The sequence below is a fragment of the Chlorocebus sabaeus genome, chromosome 18 (assembly GCF_047675955.1).
Source record: "Chlorocebus sabaeus isolate Y175 chromosome 18, mChlSab1.0.hap1, whole genome shotgun sequence".
NCBI lineage: Eukaryota > Metazoa > Chordata > Mammalia > Primates > Cercopithecidae > Chlorocebus > Chlorocebus sabaeus.
Window position 1 is genome coordinate 21,304,368 of NC_132921.1, and position 20,272 is coordinate 21,324,639.

The following is a 20,272-nucleotide window of genomic DNA, read 5'->3' on the forward strand; positions in this document are numbered from 1 at the left end:
TCGTGTTTGGTGAAAAGAGAACATTTTAGTAAAACTGAAGAGTGCATTTTAAAACATCACTGGCCTCCTTTTGATTCCTCTAATATTTCACTATGCGAAGTGGGCACCAGCAGCATGAGCATCCCCTGGGAGCGTGTTAGAAGTGCGTAACGTCAGGCCCACCCCAAACCTCCTGAGTCCGCATTAGCAGTGAACAAGACAGGTGGCTGTGTACTCCTTAAAGTGTGAGAACCCTCTGGCCCGCTAACAGCACTCCCTTTTCTGCACTTGGCTACAATGCACTTCCCGGGATTTATGTGCTCCACTCCCTCTCATTTCCTTCAACTCTGCTTAATGTCACCTCCTTAGAGAGGTCTCCTCTGACTTCCATCTGAAAAGCAGTGTCGTCTGTCACCCTCTATCTGCTTAACATGATTTATCTTTCTTCATAGCAATGACCAGTACCTGAAATCATAGGCTCGTGTGTTATCTGTTCCTCCTGCTCCAGTGTGGGCTCCGTCAGGGCAGGGACTTTGTACCTCCAGCACATCAGACAGTGGCTGGGTAAAAGCGCTTGATAAATACTTGCAAGAGGGTCTACTTTCTCTGCAGGACTGTATAGCGTGCAAATATCTAATTTAATGGTGGATATCCCTGGTAAGCGGAAAGGGAAGACTGAGGAAAGAGACCTTTTGTAGTTTTTGCAATTTTCAACTTTTACCCTTCTGGAGTTTTTGCAGTTTTTCAAAGGAGTATGCACCATTTTAAATAATTTATTAAACACTTCTCAAATAATTTAATAAACTATCTCAAAATATATCATACCACAAAACAAAGCAGATTACATCCCTTCCTTCTAAAAGATGTTGGCTTTCTTAGTTTCTCAGATTATACTTTAATAAGAAACTATGTCCTTTTAAGGGCCTCTGTGTTTCCCCCCAGAAATGTCATTATATTAAGAATTTTACTTTTGAAACTCAGACATTACAACTATACATGTGGACCATGCCCTGCCCCACTAGCAGGCCAGGCCCTAAACAGCCTGCCTTGTTATTGAAGTGGTGCAGACCCTCACACTCAGTGTAGAGCTTCCCACAATTGGCAGAGAGATTGAGCAGATTCAAATCAGATTCCACAAAAGAAACCATCTTTACTGGTGAATCTTTTATTTGGACAAGACAAAAACATCTCCACACTGTTCCCTTTTATACAGAAAATGGAACATCTCAAATATATTAGTTTTTCTCTTTTTCAACAGAATTCATTTCAATCTGGTCCCAGGAACTGCTTCTCATTTTAGGATTCACGTTTTAGTAACACATATGCACCCATTATAGCCAAAAGAGCATACTGGAAAGAAAACACAATGGAAAATCACTGTGAGGTCTACAAAGAAATTTGGTCTGTAAATGTATTCAGATGAAGTCCATTAAATACTGGGCTAAGGACAGAATCAAAAGATTACCTCTTCCCCCCATGCCTTGTTCTCTAAATGAGCTGTTCAATGCCACATTATGATCAAAAACCTAAAAATATACTGAAGGACTGAAGATCAGACAACGAACAAACACAGCAAATGCAGTGCTTACTCCTACGCAGGTTTCCCATTGTTTGTCAAGTGATTTTTTAAAAAAATATAGATACATGCCTGTAATCCCAGCACTTTGGGAGGCTAAGGCGGGCAGATCACCTGAGGTCAGGAGTTCGAGACCATCCTGGCTAACACAGTGAAACCCCGTCTCTACTAAAAAATACAAAAAAATAGCCGGGCGAGGTGGCCGGCGCCTGTAGTCCCAGCTACTCGGGAGGCTGAGGCAGGAGAATGGCGTAAACTCAGGAGGCGGAGCTTGCAGTGAGCTGAGATCCTGCCGCTGCACTCCAGCCTGGGCGACAGAGCAAGACTCCGTCTCGGGAAAAAAATTAAAATTAAAATTAAAAAATAAAAATAAAAATACAAAAATGAGCTGGGCGTGGTGGTGGGCACCTGTAATCCCAGCCACTAGGGAGGCTGAGGAAGGAGAAACACTTGAACCTGGGAGATGGAGGTTGCAGTGAGCCGAAATTGTGCCACTGCACTCTAGCCTGGGTGACAGAGCCAGATTCCGTCCAAAAATATATATATATACACATACATACACACACACATTTACATATATATGATATATACACATACATATATACACATATAGATTGAGAGAGAGAGATACCATTTTTGTTGAAGTTGAGAGGTAAGCATTATTAGTTTATGAGACTACTTTTGTGTGTGTGTAAAAATTTCCATAATAAAAAGCAGGAATTAGATAAATGCCATTTTAGAACATGAACATACAGGGGGAAAGTAGCTATTTTAAATAATTAATTTAAATGTTGCTACTTTAAATGACTACATTAATTTGTGGTTAACTATAGATATTCTGCAGGCCTATTAATGGCAACATGTTTTAAGAAGATGGCCTCTTTACAGTTGCACAAGTAAAAGCTCCAATATTTAACTAAGTAAATAAATATAGACGCACATAAATTCCTACCTTGAATTTTGGATAGTCATTCATTATTATGGTGACCATACCAACATATGGTAAAAACCTAAATTGTGGGATAAAAAGCAAGAGATATAAAAATTGTTTATAACATGATGATGGCAACATCTGAAAATACTATAAGTCAGTCTTAGGAAATGAATCGTACGTGGGAATGCCACTGACCGGGGCTGTAAGGATGTATTCAGCCCTGTCTCAAACAGCTTTATTAGTAAGGAGCATCAGCACTGGCAGCCAGGACAAGTTTTCTAAGTAGGCACTTGAGTTGAGATAGTGATGCTGGTTGTCTTCACTTGCTACAATTAAAATAGTTAAGCCGCTTATACAAAAAGAATAGGCAACTTTCACAAATCTAGTTTTTATTTAGAAGAGAAGATTCAGATAGCCTATATAAAAACTGCTGTTAGATAAAGCTTTCAAAGCACATGAGTAATGAGTTTGTAATGCAAATAATTATTTTGATTTCCCAGTGCTTGTCAGATATAACAAATAAATGTATTGGGTAGCAAATACAAATGTGAATAGCATAACTTATACTCAAATATGATTATGATCCCAGAGAGAGGAGGTTCAGTGCATAAACCAGCCAATGATTACGCTGACAAAATTAACAGCAATATGTAATCAGATGGACCCAGGTCTCAATCACCTCTGCTCATGGGAAACAAGCTAACACACCCATAGTACCTTCCAGTCTTTTATAAATCAGTAGCTCCATCCTCTCTCTCATCCAAAGTCTTTCACCAGAGTGTCTAGAAAGACAGGATGGACTAACTGGAAGCCCTCCGGGTCCCCCCGCAGATATTCAAGTGAAAATGCAACAAAGAAAAATGGTTAAAGGAGTAGGAAGAAGCCGTAAGCCACAATCTGATTGATAACGCTAAATCTTACAAAATGGTAGCCAGTCTCTCCAGCCTTAAAAAGCTAGTGAGATTTAGGTAAGAGAAAAAAAACATTTCTATGTCTGTTCAACATAAAACGGGTTGCCGAGAGGGGAAGAATTCCCTTTTTTGGTTTTTAATGAGGACACATTCTCTGTTATGTCAATCAGAAGCAGAACTCATTGCTGGACAACTATACAAAGATGAATACTAAAAGATGTATCACAGAAATGTTTCTAGTTATGAAAAATAGGAAATAATCTAAGTGTCCACCAAAAGGGGATTGGTTAAGTAAATTTTTATTTGCAATAAAACAGCTTGTAGCCACTTAAAAAGATATAGATGTAGATTTGACATGAAAAGCTATTTCCAACTTCCTGCTGGGTGAAAAACAATCAAATTCTAAGTAAAATTATATATATATATGCATAACACACATCTGTACCAGCCCAGAGAGTATCTACAGCATTCCCTGAAATGTTAAACAGTGTCTATCTCTGGGAGACTTTCTTGTAATGGTTATTTAAAATCCACAAATAACTAATCTCCCAGGATTTATTTTTATTCATTTTTTAAGAACAAATTTTTTTTTAATTTTTATTAATAGAGATGGGGTATCCCTATGTTACCCAGGCTGGTCTTGAACTCCTGGGCTCAAGTGATCCTCCTGCCTTGGCCTCCCAAAGGTGCTGAGATTACAGGTGTGAGCAACTACGCCTGGCTGGATTTATTTTTAAACAGATTTGAACCCATCATATAGATAATTGGGCTCCATTTTAGATTTTAGGTCTTTAGGAATTTAAGATGTATTTGTCTTCACAGGATAAACTAGAACTGCTTAGAACTCTCCTGATATGTCATATTTGTAATTAACGACTCAGCCTATCAATTTAATTTCTTCATTTCTAAGTGTTTTCCATAGCCTTCTATATAACTTAAAGGTGAATTCTCACCCTCTTGCTCTTCCCACCACGTCCTTCTTTTCCAGCCAGTTCTGGCCTTCTTTGTACAAGCCTCTATCGTCAACTTCATTATTATCTCCTTTAGTCAGAAATTTGATGTCTCCATTATCTCTGGAAAGCAAAATAATGTACTCTCAAAAATTATTTTCAGCACAGCATCATTTACAAAAATATTAGTTTACCCAAGACTTTACTGTCAGACAGGAGCATTTATAAAAACCGTCAAAGATAACCTGACCTTCTTTTAATCTAAGATGACTGCTTAAGACAACCATTCAACTGAAGCACAAATCTAATGACAATTTTGCAGACTTAAATTCCAAAACACTCAAGTAACCGTGACAACAGCATGACCAAGCACAAGGGCAACAATCTGCTTCCAGCACAGCACACAATGAAGAATTCCTTCTCACCACATGGCTTCTGGGAATGACGAATGTACTAGTCATTTTTTTTTTAAACCTGTAAACAAGTGTATTCGTGTCATTCATCAGTGGATAAAATCATGTGAATCACCGCTGTGCAATTCTTTTAAGTCCAGATTCATAACACACAAAAACACTGCTGACAAGGAGCTTTTCCAGGCTCACTTCATTCACTTCAAGTCAGAACAGGTCAGAAGTCAGGACATGAAGCTGGTTTAACAACCTGTGCTGGACTTGAACTGTTTTCATTCTTAGACCTCATGGAACAATTTGGTTTTTTGTTTGTGTGTGTGTTTGTCTGAGATGGAGTCTTGCTTTGTCACCCAAGCTGAAGTGCCATGTGCGATCTCAGCTCACTACAACCTCTGCCTCCCAGGTTCAAGCGATTCTCCTGCCTCAGTCTCTGAGTAGCTGGAATTACAGGTGTGAGCCACCACACCGAGGTAATTTTTGCACTTTTAGTAGAGGTGGGGTTTTGCCATGTTGGCCAGGCTGATCTAGAACTCCTGACCTCAAGTGATCCACCTGCCTTGGCCTCCCAAAGTGCTAGGATTACAGGCATAAGCCACCACGCCCAGCCTCATAGACCAATTTGTTAACATGGATGATATTCCTCTTCACTCTAAACTTAATCCTAGATCACACAGATTTGAGCACAAGGTAATTTAAATGCAAGTGTGCTCTAGGCTGTCCTCAGATTTCCTTTTCCTTGCCAAATGCACAATTTGTTACTGCATTATTTCCTTCACCACTGACCATGGTAGTATAAAGTCGAATTTGCAGGGAAACAAGAATCACAAATGGCATAACACCAGTGCGTTAAAGAGACATGTGCGACCCATTTTAAGCATTCTAAACTGGTGCTCAGATAGCCTTGACTCTAGAAACATAATATTGTAGTATTATGGAGCTATAAAGAGGGTCTTCTTTCAATAAGACAGACGAAAAAAAGAATGCACTATTATAATGCGATAAAATGCCAAAAACCCCCAAAGATTTGAAACCATATTAAAAAGAGCAAGCTGATTTGCAGACATGGTTATAAAGGAAATCAGGATAAAAATCCTGACAGTCTCTCATAATTCATGCAAATTAGAGCAAATAATCATTTCCTTAACTTGGAACAATTGATCATCTTCAGAAATTAATTGTAAGTCAGTGCAAGTACTGTCACATAATGACTGAGGATGCTTCTTCCTCAGGAATTTAACAGGTAGGCATCAAGTAACCGTTAGCACAGGACCAGTGTATCAGCACAGGTTGAAACTGGATTGTTCTCATGTTTAGAGTAATGTGAAGTGAATAAGTATCAATATCTGTGGGGTACACTTGTGAAGAAGCAGTAAATGGGCCGGGCACAGTTACTCATGCCTATAATCCCAGCAATGTGGGAGGCTGAGGCGGGTGGATCACCTGAGGTCAGGAGTTCAAGATCAGCCTGGCCAACATGGCGAAACCCCATCTCTACTAAAAATACAAAAATTAGCCAGGTGTGGTGGCGCGTGTCTGTAATTCCAGCTACTTGAGAGGCTAAGGGAGAATTGCCTGAACCCAGGAGGCGGAGGTTGCAGTGAGCTGAGATCACGCCATTGTACTCCAGCCTAGGAGACAAGAACGAGGCTCTGTCTCAAAAAAAAAAAAAAAAAATTAGCCAGGCATGATGGTGCATGCTTGTAGTCCCAGGTACTCAGGAGGCTGGGGCAGGAGAGTCGCTTGAACCCGGGAGGCGGAAGTTGCAGTGAGCGGAGATCACACCATTGTACTCCAGCCTAGGCGACAGAGTGAGACTCCATCTCAAAAAAAGAAGCAGTGAATGGAATGGGAATCTAATACCAGATATGTACAAGTAGTTACTTCTCTCTCTCAAACTCAAACACACACACACATACAGGGTGAGAAATGCTCCATTATTAAAAAAACATACCTAGGCATACCTAAATTTAATTCTGACTCATACAGATAAAAATCCATACTAAGCTGCATAAAGGTAAATGAATAACCAAGTATGTATGAAATGTAACACTTTTACTAATCATGTGAAGTACTCGCTCATGGGCACTTTATATACTTGAGCAAGAAGTAAATGTTTCCGGTTCCAGAAAAGGATCTTAATAAGTAAGTCATGGCTGGTATTAACAGCAAGGCTGTTTGGGGAGTGGGGGATGTGGCAATAAAAAATTAATGCAGAACATGCAACGACCAAATCATGAGATGAGTTGGAAAAGGAATGTTTATCCATCCAGGACTAATATTACTGCTGAAAATGCCACTTTGGCCCAACATAGAAAAAAACAGCTAGTTTTTTTGCATTTCAGAAAATAATTTTCATATCAAAACTGTTTGATTTTCTTTGAACTCCTTCAAATAACTACCATGTCATAATATATCACACCTTACATTTGTGCAGCAATTTAAGTTTCTGAATTGCTTTAGTAAACATTAGTTCACTTAATTCTCATAATCACTCTGTGAGTTACTGTGGGTTTAACTACCACAACTCTCATCCTACAGAAAGAGTTACGCAGTTGGTCCAAAGTCACCCAGTGAGAAAATGGCAGAACTCATGACATCTTCCTGTGCCTTTACTAGTTTCTAATTAGCCATGAATCTACCAAAAATTTATAAAACAAAACCAAAAAGAAATAAGCCTCTTTACTTTTCATGAACTTTGATTACTCTGTGAACTATTGGAATGTCTCGTCCTTCAACTTTAAAAACAACTATTTCACCAGCTCTGATTGGGTCTTCCCGGAAATTTGTGAGGAACAGGAGGTCTCCTCTGTGAAAGGCCGGCTCCATACTGCCACTAGAAAGAAGCACAAAGTCAGTGTCAGCATTACCCTGTGTCCAAAAGGCAATCAGAATAAACATGTCAGAGGTGAAACTCAATAGTCAAGTAGGTCTCAGGAGCTATAAAACAAGCCACTACGGCTTCCTTCTGACTGCTCAAGGTAGTAACATGTGCGAAAGGAAATGACTTCTACTGACATGAACGTGTCATGAGCACTGGCAGGACCCTCTGCAGTTCGTATCAGGTAGAAAAGAAACCAGGATTAACGTCAACTCTGAAGTAAAAGCTACCAATTTTTAGCTTTCAAAAAAGTCCTGCGTCCACAAATACAGTAGCGTTTTCCTCTAGAACTGCAGACTTACAGCTAATCATCTAGGGCAATCCTTTCATTTAGAGCAGATCCCCAGCACTTAGGATACTGCAATCCTTACTTAAGAAATGAGGAACACATGAAAGCACTTGGGGAGCACAACCCACCCTGATGCCAAACTGAGGCTGGGACAAAACGAGAACCCAAGTCCTTCGCCTCCTGTAGCAGCAAAAGAACATGGTGAAGAATTCCACCATATTCTACAAAAGCCCAATTCTAACAACCATGGACTGGGTTATTGTGGAAGTCAATAAATAATTCCACATGATACCAATTTAAACCTGTGCCAAAATCTTTGGTGGATTCAAAGTAAATTGCAATATGCTGGAAGCTAAAATTTGAAAAGTTCATTTTATATATATATATAAAATATATGTATACACACACACACACATACACACACACACACATATGTGTGTGCTAATTCTTTGCTTTAATACATGAGAGAATAAGACCTAGAAATACAGCTTGACTGGGGGCTGTGCAACCAAGGACGAGTAACGGCTGCTGAGCAGGAAGAATCTGAGGAGAATGAACCACTGAAGCTCCGTGGAGCTCTAGCGGAAACAAAGAAAACCACGGCTCCCAACAAGAGTTCGGAAAGCTCGCCCTCCTTCCCTCCAGCCTGGCCCACCTCGAACATCTCAGCAGGTGCAGAAGGTGGCAAGAAGAAATGCAGCCTGTCAAACCAGTGCCACTAAGTATGGTCATGGATGAAGCATTCAAAATCAGCCAATCTGAATGACAAGGGAAAAGGGCTAGAAATACAACTGACTTAAGAGAAAACATCACAGTCAACAAATTTGAGTTTGTTCTGTCCCCCAATATGAAATTCTATTTTGTCTTCTTCTGAAAATAAAACATAATTGTTTCAGGGTTAAAAAAAAAAAAAAAGCTAAAATGCTTAAGATAATTTCTTCATCTGTGGCTTCATCTTTACTCCTTCAACAAAATTCCTGAAGATACAGTGGGAAGATGTTGATAGAAAAGTAACAGTGTAAGAGAACTGCAGCTAGGAAAAGATCCCTGCACAGACGACAGAGGCCATAGGTGTCCTGAAGTTGGACATCAAGGGTCACTATCATGTCCTATCAGGAGAGCAGTTCTTTTCAATGTTTCACTAATATCAATGTCTACTTGCTTTCCTCATGGGCCAGATTCCCCCAAAAACCACACATCCCTTAGGGATGTCATTGGATGTCATTGGTTTATGCTGACAAACCAAATTGCTTTAACATTACAAAGGATGCTTAAAAAAAAAAAAAAAAAGTCCCTAAGTGCAGCAATTTCACACTAGCTCCTGTGTGAAAGTGTGTCTGTGACATCTGAGGAGGGCCAGGAAATCTCAGATCTAGTGTTGGCTCTGCCAAAAGTTACTGGGAGATGCTTGAGGCCTGGCCTCATTGGGCCTCAGGTTCCTTGTCTGTTAAAGGAGAGGGTCCATCTAAATTTGAGGTTTTAAATTTTTTCTTCTTTTAAAAAAAAAAAAGGCCTTAAAATCCTTCCTTCAAATGAAATCTTACCAGGAAGTGTAACCACATAAAACACATAAGCGTGGAACTGTTACATGTGAAGCAAGGCTAAGGTTTCCTGAATCCTTGAGTGTACTTCCCTTCTCCCCACTCCTAATCCACCCACCCCAACGCCAGGGGCCTCCCTAAAGCACAGTATGAACACGAGTGGGTCGGAGGTCCCACGGCTCTGCTGTGAGCTAGGCTGGCCTCAGTCTTCTAAATTCATGAAAACTCCATCTCTAGAAGTGTGCCCCTTGGCCAACCACATGAGGGCGGCCTGGTGGGGCGTGGATCATGGCTATGACCCCACACGGTGGTGGCAAGGCCCGGTGGAGGGAAAGGGCACTGGTATGCGAGCTAAGAGCCCTATGTTCTGGCCTCGGCTCCTGCACTGGTAAGCTGTGACTCTGCCCAAGTTACTGCCACAGCCCACCATGCCACCTTGAAAACAACAGATTTGATGACCTAAGACACACCAGACAGACAGCATCTTGAAGCACCTACCAGCTCCCAAACACGGCCATTTGATTTCAAACTGATGTTAAGTTTTTCCCCTTGGACGGCTTTATGGCTGTGTGAACTTAACTCTAGTGGTAACTTTTCTAAAATAAACATGCTGTACTTTTATAAGCATCATAGTCTCAAGAAGATAGTAGCCATCAATACACCAGTATTACTGAAGAAGCTTGAAAAAATTACTAGACACAATGCTACGCACTGGGGATACAGACGCCCTGCCTGTTTGGTACAAAGAAAATGAAGTAACATTTTTAGTTATGTTTAAAAATTAATTTGTATAGAAATAATGCATGAATACCATATTATTAAATTGTCATTTGAAATGGATTAGGTGCACGAGCATCAACATGGTTAAAGCTCTAAAATGTCTACTAAGAAAGATAAGATTTTCAAAAGCCAGAAAAAAAGAAACATTCTCAAAATAGGCATCAATAAAGACTAATAATTTATCCAATTAAAATCTTGAATTTCAGCTGTCATACAGGTTTTCACTTAAGGCTGCCCTGCTCCTCAGACCCAGGGCAGCCTTGTGATGGAGGCTGGAGGCTGGAGGCCAGCCTGGGGGACCTACCTCAGCACCACCACGATGGGACTCTCGCTGCCGGTGAGCACGATCAAGCCTTTCCATATCATGAGTGCAGAAGACACAATCATGGCGAAGTTTAAAACCTGGTAATAGAGCTGGAATGAAAAAGAGGAACCACAGTGAAAACCAATAGCAGAAGACCCGCCACCCCGAAGCTGGAGATGCACTTATCAAACTTTTCCAAAGACACGATTTTAGGACAGGAAACTAACACAAGGTACAAAATTCTGCAGTATTTCAACTTTTGTCCCTGGAAAGACCCTGGCAAATATCTCTCCTTAAGTGAGAGAGAGGGGAGGAAAAAAAGAGCAATCTGTGAGGCCTGTCTTCTTAAAGCCTCCAGGAGGCCCTCATCACCTCTTCGGGATTTCCCAGCACCTTATACCCTAGAGCGTTCCGCTACTCAAGGCCTGCCCCCCGAGCCTCCCGATGAAGACCATTCCCAGACACAGTGCGGCATGCTGAGCACAGGTCTCCCCCAGATCCGCACACTGTGGATTCAACTAGAACTACCTCTAGCCTCAAACAGAAGCTTCCGAGCCCTATAGTGCTTGGCAATGAGGTCGTCCTGCATCTAAAAATGACATTTTAAAACCAGTGAACAGAAACGCTAAACATCTTAATGTTTAAATTTTTCAGAAATGTTTCAAAAGGTAGATAACAAATATTTGGTTAGGGGCCGGGCACAGTGGCTCACGCCTGTAATCCCAGCACTTTGGGAGGCTGAGGCAGACAGATCACGAGGTCAGGAGATCGAGACCATTCTGGCTAACACAGTGAAACCCCGTTTCTACTAAAAAATACGAAAAAAATTTAGCTGGGCGTAGCGGCGGGCGCCTGTGGTCCCAGCTACTTGGGAGAGGCTGAGGCAGAAGAATGGTGTGAACCCGGGAGGCGGAGCTTGCAGTGAGCCGAGATCGCACCACTGCGCTCCAGCCTGGGCGACAGAGCGAGACCCCGTTACAAAAAAAAAAAAAAAAAAAAAAAAAGGGTACAGGTGGGCGGGTCACACGAGTTAAGGCATAAGCACTAGTTACATCAGCTCTGAGAAGGAGGTAGAAGCCCACACACTCCACCTCAGACCACTGCGTTTAGACCCGCTGGGCTTGCCTCGCTCCTTGCAGCATGGCACAAGCTGAAGCACAGGCTCTTCCTTGCTGACAGCTGCCTGCTGCACCTGCCAATTCCTGGTGACTAAAGGAGAAAACAACACCTGCCCATGTGCCAATACCCTGTTGGGCTGGAGCTGACCTGTCAGCCCAAACATCCGCCTTCCTTCCAGGCGCAACAGGGACTAACGCTGCTGTGGCTAGGACCACTCAAAATCAAAGCCCCTCATGGCATCGCCAGCACCGCCCGCCAGGGAGGCTCCTTACTTTGGTACCTGCCTCAGTCTTCCTCTTCACAACCCCTGCAGTTGTTGGGGTGATCTGCAGAGCCAGGTGGGTGGTCTATCAACACCGTGCCATCTTAATTCCTGGGCCCCCATCCACATCTCCAAAGATCTTCCCTCCACTGGGGCCACCCACTCTCGGCAACACACCCTGGAACCAAAATGGCTCTATCCCCACGTGGGTCTATCCCCACTGGTTCAATGACCCCCTTCCACCGGGCCGCAGGTGCCTATTCTCCTGGCACCTGTGCTCACCTCTGTGTATACCTGAGGACCCATGTTCTGTCAGGTCCTTCACCCCTCACTTCTGTTTTTCTACCCTCAGCATGTAGTGTGCACAGTCACTTATAGAGTGGGAGCCATAACCCTACGGGGCCTGGCAGCCCTTCCTCCAGAGCTTTCCGTTCCCCTCTCCAGGCAATGAACTCCCAGACCTCTGCTGAGGAAGGTAAGGCCTCTGGGTGAAGACAGGAGAGCGGGGGGGTCTCACTGCTTCTCTGCCTTTCTACCCAATCAAATTTATTTCAGCCCTATCTCCCCTTCGCCTTCAGTGCTGGGGACACCAATTCCTGGGTCTCAGGACTCTCTCTGCCTCACAAACCTGAAGAGCCACAGCCTCCCCCAGTGCCGCTCAGATCCTGGCTTTCTCTGGCTGTGCCAGTTCCCATTCTTCCATCAGTTTTCCAGCTTCTAGTATTTGGCTGATCTTGTTTCCTTTCCTGGGTGTATCCTGGAGTAACTGACAACTTCTAAAACCTCCTTGCTATTAATATAGTTTTAGTGTTTTGGAGGCAGTGATGTTAGACAAGTTAGATCCCACCTTAGCTGCCTACCAGCTTTCCAGAACATCCTTTCGAATTGAGTTTGGAGTGAGGACCTGGATCACGTGGCTCTGGGCAACATCATTTTCCTCAACTATCCAAATTCAATTTTAACTGAGATGGAATGTGGTGGTATGAACTCTTTTTGAGCATTGAGTGCAATTTAAAATACAGTTTTAAACACAGTTTAAATACAGTTTAAAATACACAAGACCGGCCAGGCGCGGTGGCTCAAGCCTGTAATCCCAGCACTTTGGGAAGCTGAGACGGGCGGATCACGACGTCAGGATATCAAGACCATCCTGGCTAATATGGTGAAACCCCGTCTCTACTAAAAAATACAAAAAAAAATTAGCCGGGCGAGGTGGCGGGCACCTGTAGTACCAGCTACTCGGGAGGCTGAGGCAGGAGAATGACGTAAACCCGGGAAGCAGAGCTTGCAGTGAGCTGAGATCTGGCCACTGCACTCCAGCCTGGGTGACAGAGCGAGACTCCATCTCCAAAAAAATAATAAATTAAAAAAAAAATACACAAGGCCCAGAAAAGTCAGGCTGAAAGACACTCAGGAAGTTCAAATAGAGACTTCCCAGGTGGTTCTACGTGGTTCTGACTTCTGGGTATATGGACCGTTCTTTACAGCGGCAGCGTGCCAGCATCAGTGTGCACTAGGATCAGCTGGCCATGCCTGAGGACTGCACTTCAGACACATTCCCAGGCGACAGGAAAGCTGCTGGCGTGGGAATCACAGCTGAGAACCACTGCTCTATACCATTGGTTCTCAACCTTGGCTGCACCTTAGAATCATCGGGGAAGCCCTGGAAAGTCCATCCCAGACCAGCTGGATCGCTGGGAGGGGTTAGGTGATTCTGAGGTGCAGTGAAAGTTGAATCATGGCTCTATACCTCCTCCTCCCATCAGCTAAAGACTCTCCCATCGCAAACCCTTCCTCCACCTCACATCCTCCTCCAGCTTTCACACTCTCTCTTCTCCTTCACAGCTCTTCTCAAAACAGTGTCTACCCCAAGTTGCTCCCCTTCTTCACCATCTATATTCAGTCCTCAACCTACATAATCAGTCACATGCTCACTAAATCCAAAGGATAACTGTCAGCCCTCACCTTACCTGACCTTCCAGCAGCTCTCAACACACATGATCATTCTTCAAACCCTTGGCCCCTGCCTTCCACGATGGCATGCCATCCACTTCTGACCACTTTCTTGTCTTCCTGCCAGTTGCTCCTCCTCCACCTGAACCACCTCCTCTACCTGAATGCTGGCATTGGTCCTGTCATGCTAACTGCTCCCAATTCAGAGACTTCCAACTGCCTACCTGACGTTTCCACTCAGATGTCTTTAAAGATACCTCGTGCTCAACATGTCAAAATTAAACTTACCTTCTCCAAAAGCTTTCAGTGCTAGTGATCCTTCTCTCAGTAAATGACATTATTATCACCCTGCTATTTGGGGCCACCCCATACCCATTCATTCTATACATTCTGGCTTTCCAAACATGTCTGGAGTTTGTACAGTTCTCTCTATTCCCACTGCCACCATTCTCATCATATTACCAACGGGGCCCATCAGGCTGTTGTGACAGCCTCATGACAGGTCTCCTAATGCCCGTGCACACCTCTTCTGATCCATTCTCTGTGCTACATTCAGGGCAGTCATGCGCCACTTTATGACAGACACATTCTGAAAAAATGTGTTGTTAGGTGATTTTATTGTTGTTTGAACATCATAAAGTGTACTTATACAAACCCAGATGGTGTCACTTACTATAGCCCTAAGCTATACGGTGTAGCCTATTGCTCCTAGGCTAGAAACCTGTACAGCTTGCTACTAGATTGAATACTACAGGTGACTGTAACACACTGCTAAGTATTTGTGTAACTCAACATAGAAAAGGCAGAGTAAAAATATGGTATAATTTTGTGGGACCACCATCGTGTATGTGGTCCATCATTGACAGAAACATCAGTATATGGTGCTTGACTGTATTGGTTTTCAAATGCACATCTGGTCACCTGGTCATGTCTATGCCCTGCCTAAAGCCCTTTGATTGCATCCCACTACTCTGAGGATGAAGACCAAACTACAATATGGCCTCTAACGCCCTGTCTGATATATCCCCCAGCCCCACTTCAGCTGCTGAAGCTCGCCTCACCCCAGCTGCACTGGTGGTACTGTCCATGCTTCCACCTCACATGCTTCTTTCCACCCCAGGGCCTTCACCCAGAAGGCTCCCTCCCTGGACCCCTCAGTTTACCAACACTCACCTTTACATCCACCTTTAAATGCCAGTGCCCAACAGAACCCTGCCCTGACCGGCTAGACCAGAAATCAGCAAACTTTTTGTGTAAAGGGTAAGACAGTAAATATTTTATGTTTACGGGTCACATAGTCTCATTGAAACTACTCAGTCCTGCCAATGTAGCGGGAAGGCAGCCATAGACAATATGTAAAAGAAGGAGCATGGCTGTGTGCCAATCAAACTTTACAAAAACAGGTGGTGCAATGGGGTTTGCCAACTTCCACTCTGGCCAGCCTAGGTCTTCCTATTACATATTCTCACTTAATCCTGTATTTCTTAATATCGTTCATCAGCATCATAATTAAGCATGTAATTACCTAAAGTGTCTTTTGCACTAGACCTTACATTCCACAAAAGTAGGCATCATTTCAGCCTTGCTCATAGCTGTATCCTCAAGATTCAACATGGGCTTGGCAAAAAGCTAAGTATTCAATTTGTTGAATAAATAGTGATAAAATAACCATCTTTAATGGTGAGTGCAGGTTGAGAATTATGGCCCAAAGACATTCATTACAGTCTTAATTCTAATAATGTGGAAAAGGCAATAAATGAGCAACAATAGGGAAATAACTGAGTAGAAAATGGGGCCAGGTGCGGTGTAGTTCATGCCTGTAATCCCAGTACTTTGAGAGGCCGAGGTGGGCAGATAATCTGAGCTCAGGAGTTCAAGACCAGCCTGGCCAACAGGATGAAATGCCAACTCTACTAAAAATGCAAAAATTAGCCAGGCATGGTGGCACATGCGCCTGTAATCCCAGCTACTCGGGAGGCTGAGGCACAAGAAACTCTTGAACCCGGGAGGTGGAGGTTGCAATGAGCCGAGATAGCACCACTGCACTCCAGCCTGGGTGACAGAGCAAGACTCTATCTCAAAAAAAAAAAAAAAAGAAAGAAAAGAAAAAGAAAATGGCAGATTAGTCCACTATTTAAAACAATGCATAAAGAACTTAATGGGAGTGGAGGAGAAAGTGGGTTGGGTTAGGGGAGGAAAATAAAAAGGAAGTTTAATGACACGACCAAACACAGTATGTTGAGTGAAAAATGTAAGCTGCAGTAGGAGCTCACCAAACGATAAAACAAACACAAAGAGATGCCCCAAGACTCTAAGAGAGGCTATTTTAGGATAGTGAAATTACGAGTCATTGACTTTTCTTCTTTAAACTATTCTCTATTCTGAAAACGTATTCTGACTGATGTAAGGTAGGAAAAGCAGAGCTCAAAACTGTCTCTTGCTAATGTTAAAACTGTAACAATAGGTAATCTGATGCAATTATGAAGGATACAACTGAAAGTGAGGACATAAGTGAATTAAGATAATTGTTAGGGTATTTGGTGCAATAAATCAAAATAGGAACATAAATATAATTCAACATTAAAGTTATACCCTTTTTTTTTTTTTTTTTTTTGAGATGGAGTCTCACTCTGTTGCCCAGGCTGGAGTGCAATGGCGCGATCTCTGCTCACTGCAACCTCCGCCTCCCTGGCTCAAGCGATTCTCCTGCCTCAGCCTCCCAAAGTAGCTGGGATAATAGGCGTGCGCCACCACACCCGGCTAATTTTTATATTTTTAGTAGAGACAGGGCTTCACCATGTTGGCTAGGCTGGTGTCGAACTCCTGACCTCAAATGATCCACCCGCCTCGGCCTCCCAAGGTGCTAGGATTACAAGTGTGAGCCACTGCACTCAGCCTACACACCATTTTTTAAAGCGACTTGGCTACTGTGTCAATAGCAAATTATGAAACTATCATTATATTCCCAGGAGACTGAAAAATGAAACTGGAGTGCTAAGCAGACACTGTCAAAGTGTTGGGCTATAATACGTTAAATCATTGCTTCTTCTGGTTACATGGATTAAGTTCTTTAGTGGTTGTTGCTGAGATTTTAGTGCACCTGTCACTGGAGCAGTGTGGACTGTACCCAATATGTAGTCTTTTATCCCTCATCAAATGAAGAATATTTACCAGAAAGTCGCCATGAAAAATCAAAGTCTTTACACCATTTCACTGTAAGCTCAAAGAGCATAACGGAAAAAATCAAAAATCACAAAGCAAATATTTAAGAATGCAAAGAAGTGAGCATTTAGAAGAGATAAAAAAATTCATATCTTCATTCAATAAATATTGAGTGTCCAACAACAACAACAAAACACTGCTTCTAAAGTAAAATCAGCCTTACAAGTCACGCCACGCTAAAGCAGAAGTTGTTCACTGGAATTCACATTCAAACCCTCCCCAGCTGCTCTGCCTGACTGAAAGCACTTGATAAATCACCACTGTTCCATAATGAATTACATATCCAATTAGGAAAGCCCCAAACCATGGTTTTAAACAAAGATTGCCATTTTTAGACAAGTTTTCAAGCCATCTGGTTCTACCCTGATAAAAGCAAATTATAAAATCTTGCCACTTATCCAGTAAAAACCTCGTACCAAGAATATATTTTCCCGTATAATTTCCCAAGCTTGAAAAGTTCAGTAAGGGGAAGCAAAATCAATTCCTCAAAAAAGCTTCCATTGAGCAAACCATCTACCTGCTAAGGAAATGCCCAAATACACAAAAATCTAAAAATCAGACTAAGAAACCACAGATCATCCTTGCAACACCTTAACTTTAAGAAACCTACTAATCAGATTCTAGGCTTAAAATCCTGGAATCCAGAAAAGTAATTTTGACTGAACTCCTGACAAGCTGACTGGGGTCTAAAAAAACCAAACCACCACCATGTTTCACGGGTGCTTTCGTTGTTGTTCACCTCTGCCTACCAACTTTGTATGCTCAGCACTTAATGCTCACGACAGAGTGTAGAAGTAAGTCCACACTCAGTCATTGTCAACCAAAGATGAAACAGCCAATGTCTAAGAGTTTTAAGCAAACATTTCAGACCAAATATTCTGGCTGAAAGCAGCAGCACTGCCAGTAGCTGTATTTCTTCCTCTCTTCCTCACTGCAGAAACAAAGAGCCCTTGTCTTGCATGTGGGTCCTGCTTTAATAGTAAGCAGGGGCGGCAGAGAAAGAAGGTCCTGCTTTCAAGACTGGTGGAGCATGCAGGCCTGACAAGGTGTCATAAGATGCTATTTTGGAGGGAAGAAGAGGAACAACAACAACAAAAAAGCAAACAGACAAAGCTTTTTTAAAAAGTACCGAGAAGCAGTAGATTTGAGCTTGCTGAATTTTAATTAGAAGACTAGCAAAACAGGCAATACAGCCAGCTACTGGCAGGCCTTATCATTGAGAGCAAAAAACACACACTGATCTTTCAAAAGGGCAAAGTGGTTTAGGGATCAATACACTCATCAGAGGGCCTTTTCTAACAGTCTGCAATTACAGCCATCAGTAGTCAGTACTAATTTTAGAGACATTTTAAAAACCCAGCCATTAAGTCTAAATTTTTAAACAAAGCTCTACTTCCTGTAGGGTATTCTTGTGAACAGCATCAATGCTCAGGACATTAGCAGTTACTTTTTTAAGCTGGTGATGATCTCTACTACAACTCATCTTCCAGAAACAGGAGTATATCAGCTGTGCACACCTAGACACTACCACATCCTAAACACAGTTGATGAAATAGAAATGATCAAACTTTCCCACACGACTGCACTAGTCTGAAATTCTACATGGGGGAGGGGGAGGAGAGTGAGAGGGGAAAAACACATATGCTTAAAGGAGTAGTTGTGACTTCCCATGAGCACCACCCCACATCTCAACTGATGGAGCAAATGAAACTGGATGCCCTCAAAATAATGAGGATTAATACCATTTTCAAAGACAAGCAAAATCCCTTGGTTGGAAGGTCCCATTTTTCTTAGCACAATTTATTAGTAGTAATAGTGGCATTAGTATCCACCGTGATATTTAGGCCCTACGGGTCCCCCAAATTCTCTACCTAGAAGCTTACATAATCGTATTTTTCCTGACTGAGAGGGCTTCCTTTCCAATCCCTACTCACTCTTAACCTTATAGTGAAGAGATAAGGACCCAAAGACAGTGATGATGGCCAATAAGTGGCTAAGGAGAGAGCAAGAGGAACGTTTTCCTCTGAGGTCTTCTCACAAAGGAGAGGGAATTCAACCACCCCAGCTGCCCAAAGACCCTACACTGCCTCCTATATTCATAGTGCAGCCAGAATGATGGCATCTCAGAAGTTAGAGAAGGCTTCTGGAATCCCGCTGGGAACACGGGTTGAGTCCACAATGATTGCGCACCGCTTGTGAGCTCTCTAGGCACAGGGAGCATTATTGAGTCCAGACCCACGGTCAGGGGAAAAACAACTGCCCAGGTTGGAAAGAAACTGCTTTGGGAGGCATCGCTGGACAGCTCCCATTGTAGGAAAGTTCTTCCCTCTCGCCTGCTTTTCTGCCACTTCCACCCGCAGGCAGTCAGGCCTCTGAAGCCCCACAGAGAAATCGGTTCCCTCTTCACCGGGTGGCCCTTCAAATACGCGCATACAGCTGTCGCTCACATAGTCAACTCTCCCACAAGCGTGGCTATGGCTTTCTCATCCACATTTGACATTCCATGGCACGGGGTTTCTATTCTCCCCTTTCCTACACCCTCCCCTAATTGTGCTCTTGTCAGGGCAAGGAAGCGCACACCCATGCCCACACGTGGGCGTAGAACCCAGGGCCTGAGAGCCTAGCGCGGGAGCTTCGGGTGGCCGCCCGGCCGCAGTTACTGGGAGCTGCCCTTCCCGGAGCCCTGCAGTGGAAGCCCCAACTCCTCGCAAGCACAGCCGGTCCCGGCCTGGGCGCGCTCACCACCCGCCTCCGTCACCTGGCGCTTGTTCATCTTCCTCAGGTCCCCGAAGATGTCCAAACCGGACGCGGGGAGATGCGCCCCCACGGCGCCCGCGCGAACCATGGCGGGGTCTCTGGGGACCTAGCGGCTCGCCGGCTCTGGCTGTCACAGACAGCAGCGGGGCACCTGCCGGCCCCCGCCCACCGGCCCCGCGTCCTTGCGGCCACGTGACCGGCGACTCGCTTGGGCGTCTGGGAATCGTAGTCTCGCTAGTCTTGGGCACTGGCCAGCCAGGAAGGAACCTGAAGGAAGAAAACTACCACTCCCAGAATGCCGCGGGGCGGGCACCTCGGCCAGTGAAGACCCGGGGCTCCTAGGGAGGGCAGCGACAGGGCTCCGGAGCCTTGTCCGACCCTTCAGAGGGAACGTCGAGCAGCGAGTG

General features: G+C 43.6%; 1 protein-coding gene across 1 annotated transcript; it reads right to left on the minus strand.

Moving 5' to 3' along the window:
* Positions 1 to 1,128: 1,128 nt before the first annotated feature.
* Positions 1,129 to 20,050, minus strand: SEC11C (SEC11 homolog C, signal peptidase complex subunit). The gene is made up of 6 exons (XM_008013927.3): positions 19,867 to 20,050; positions 10,553 to 10,662; positions 7,444 to 7,593; positions 4,354 to 4,473; positions 2,508 to 2,565; positions 1,129 to 1,329 (listed from the first exon to the last, which is right to left on the minus strand). Exons 1-6 carry the CDS (start codon positions 19,951 to 19,953, stop codon positions 1,276 to 1,278), a joined length of 579 nt encoding a protein of 192 aa, XP_008012118.1. The 5' UTR covers positions 19,954 to 20,050; the 3' UTR covers positions 1,129 to 1,275.
* Between the last annotated feature and the right edge of the window lie 222 nt (positions 20,051 to 20,272).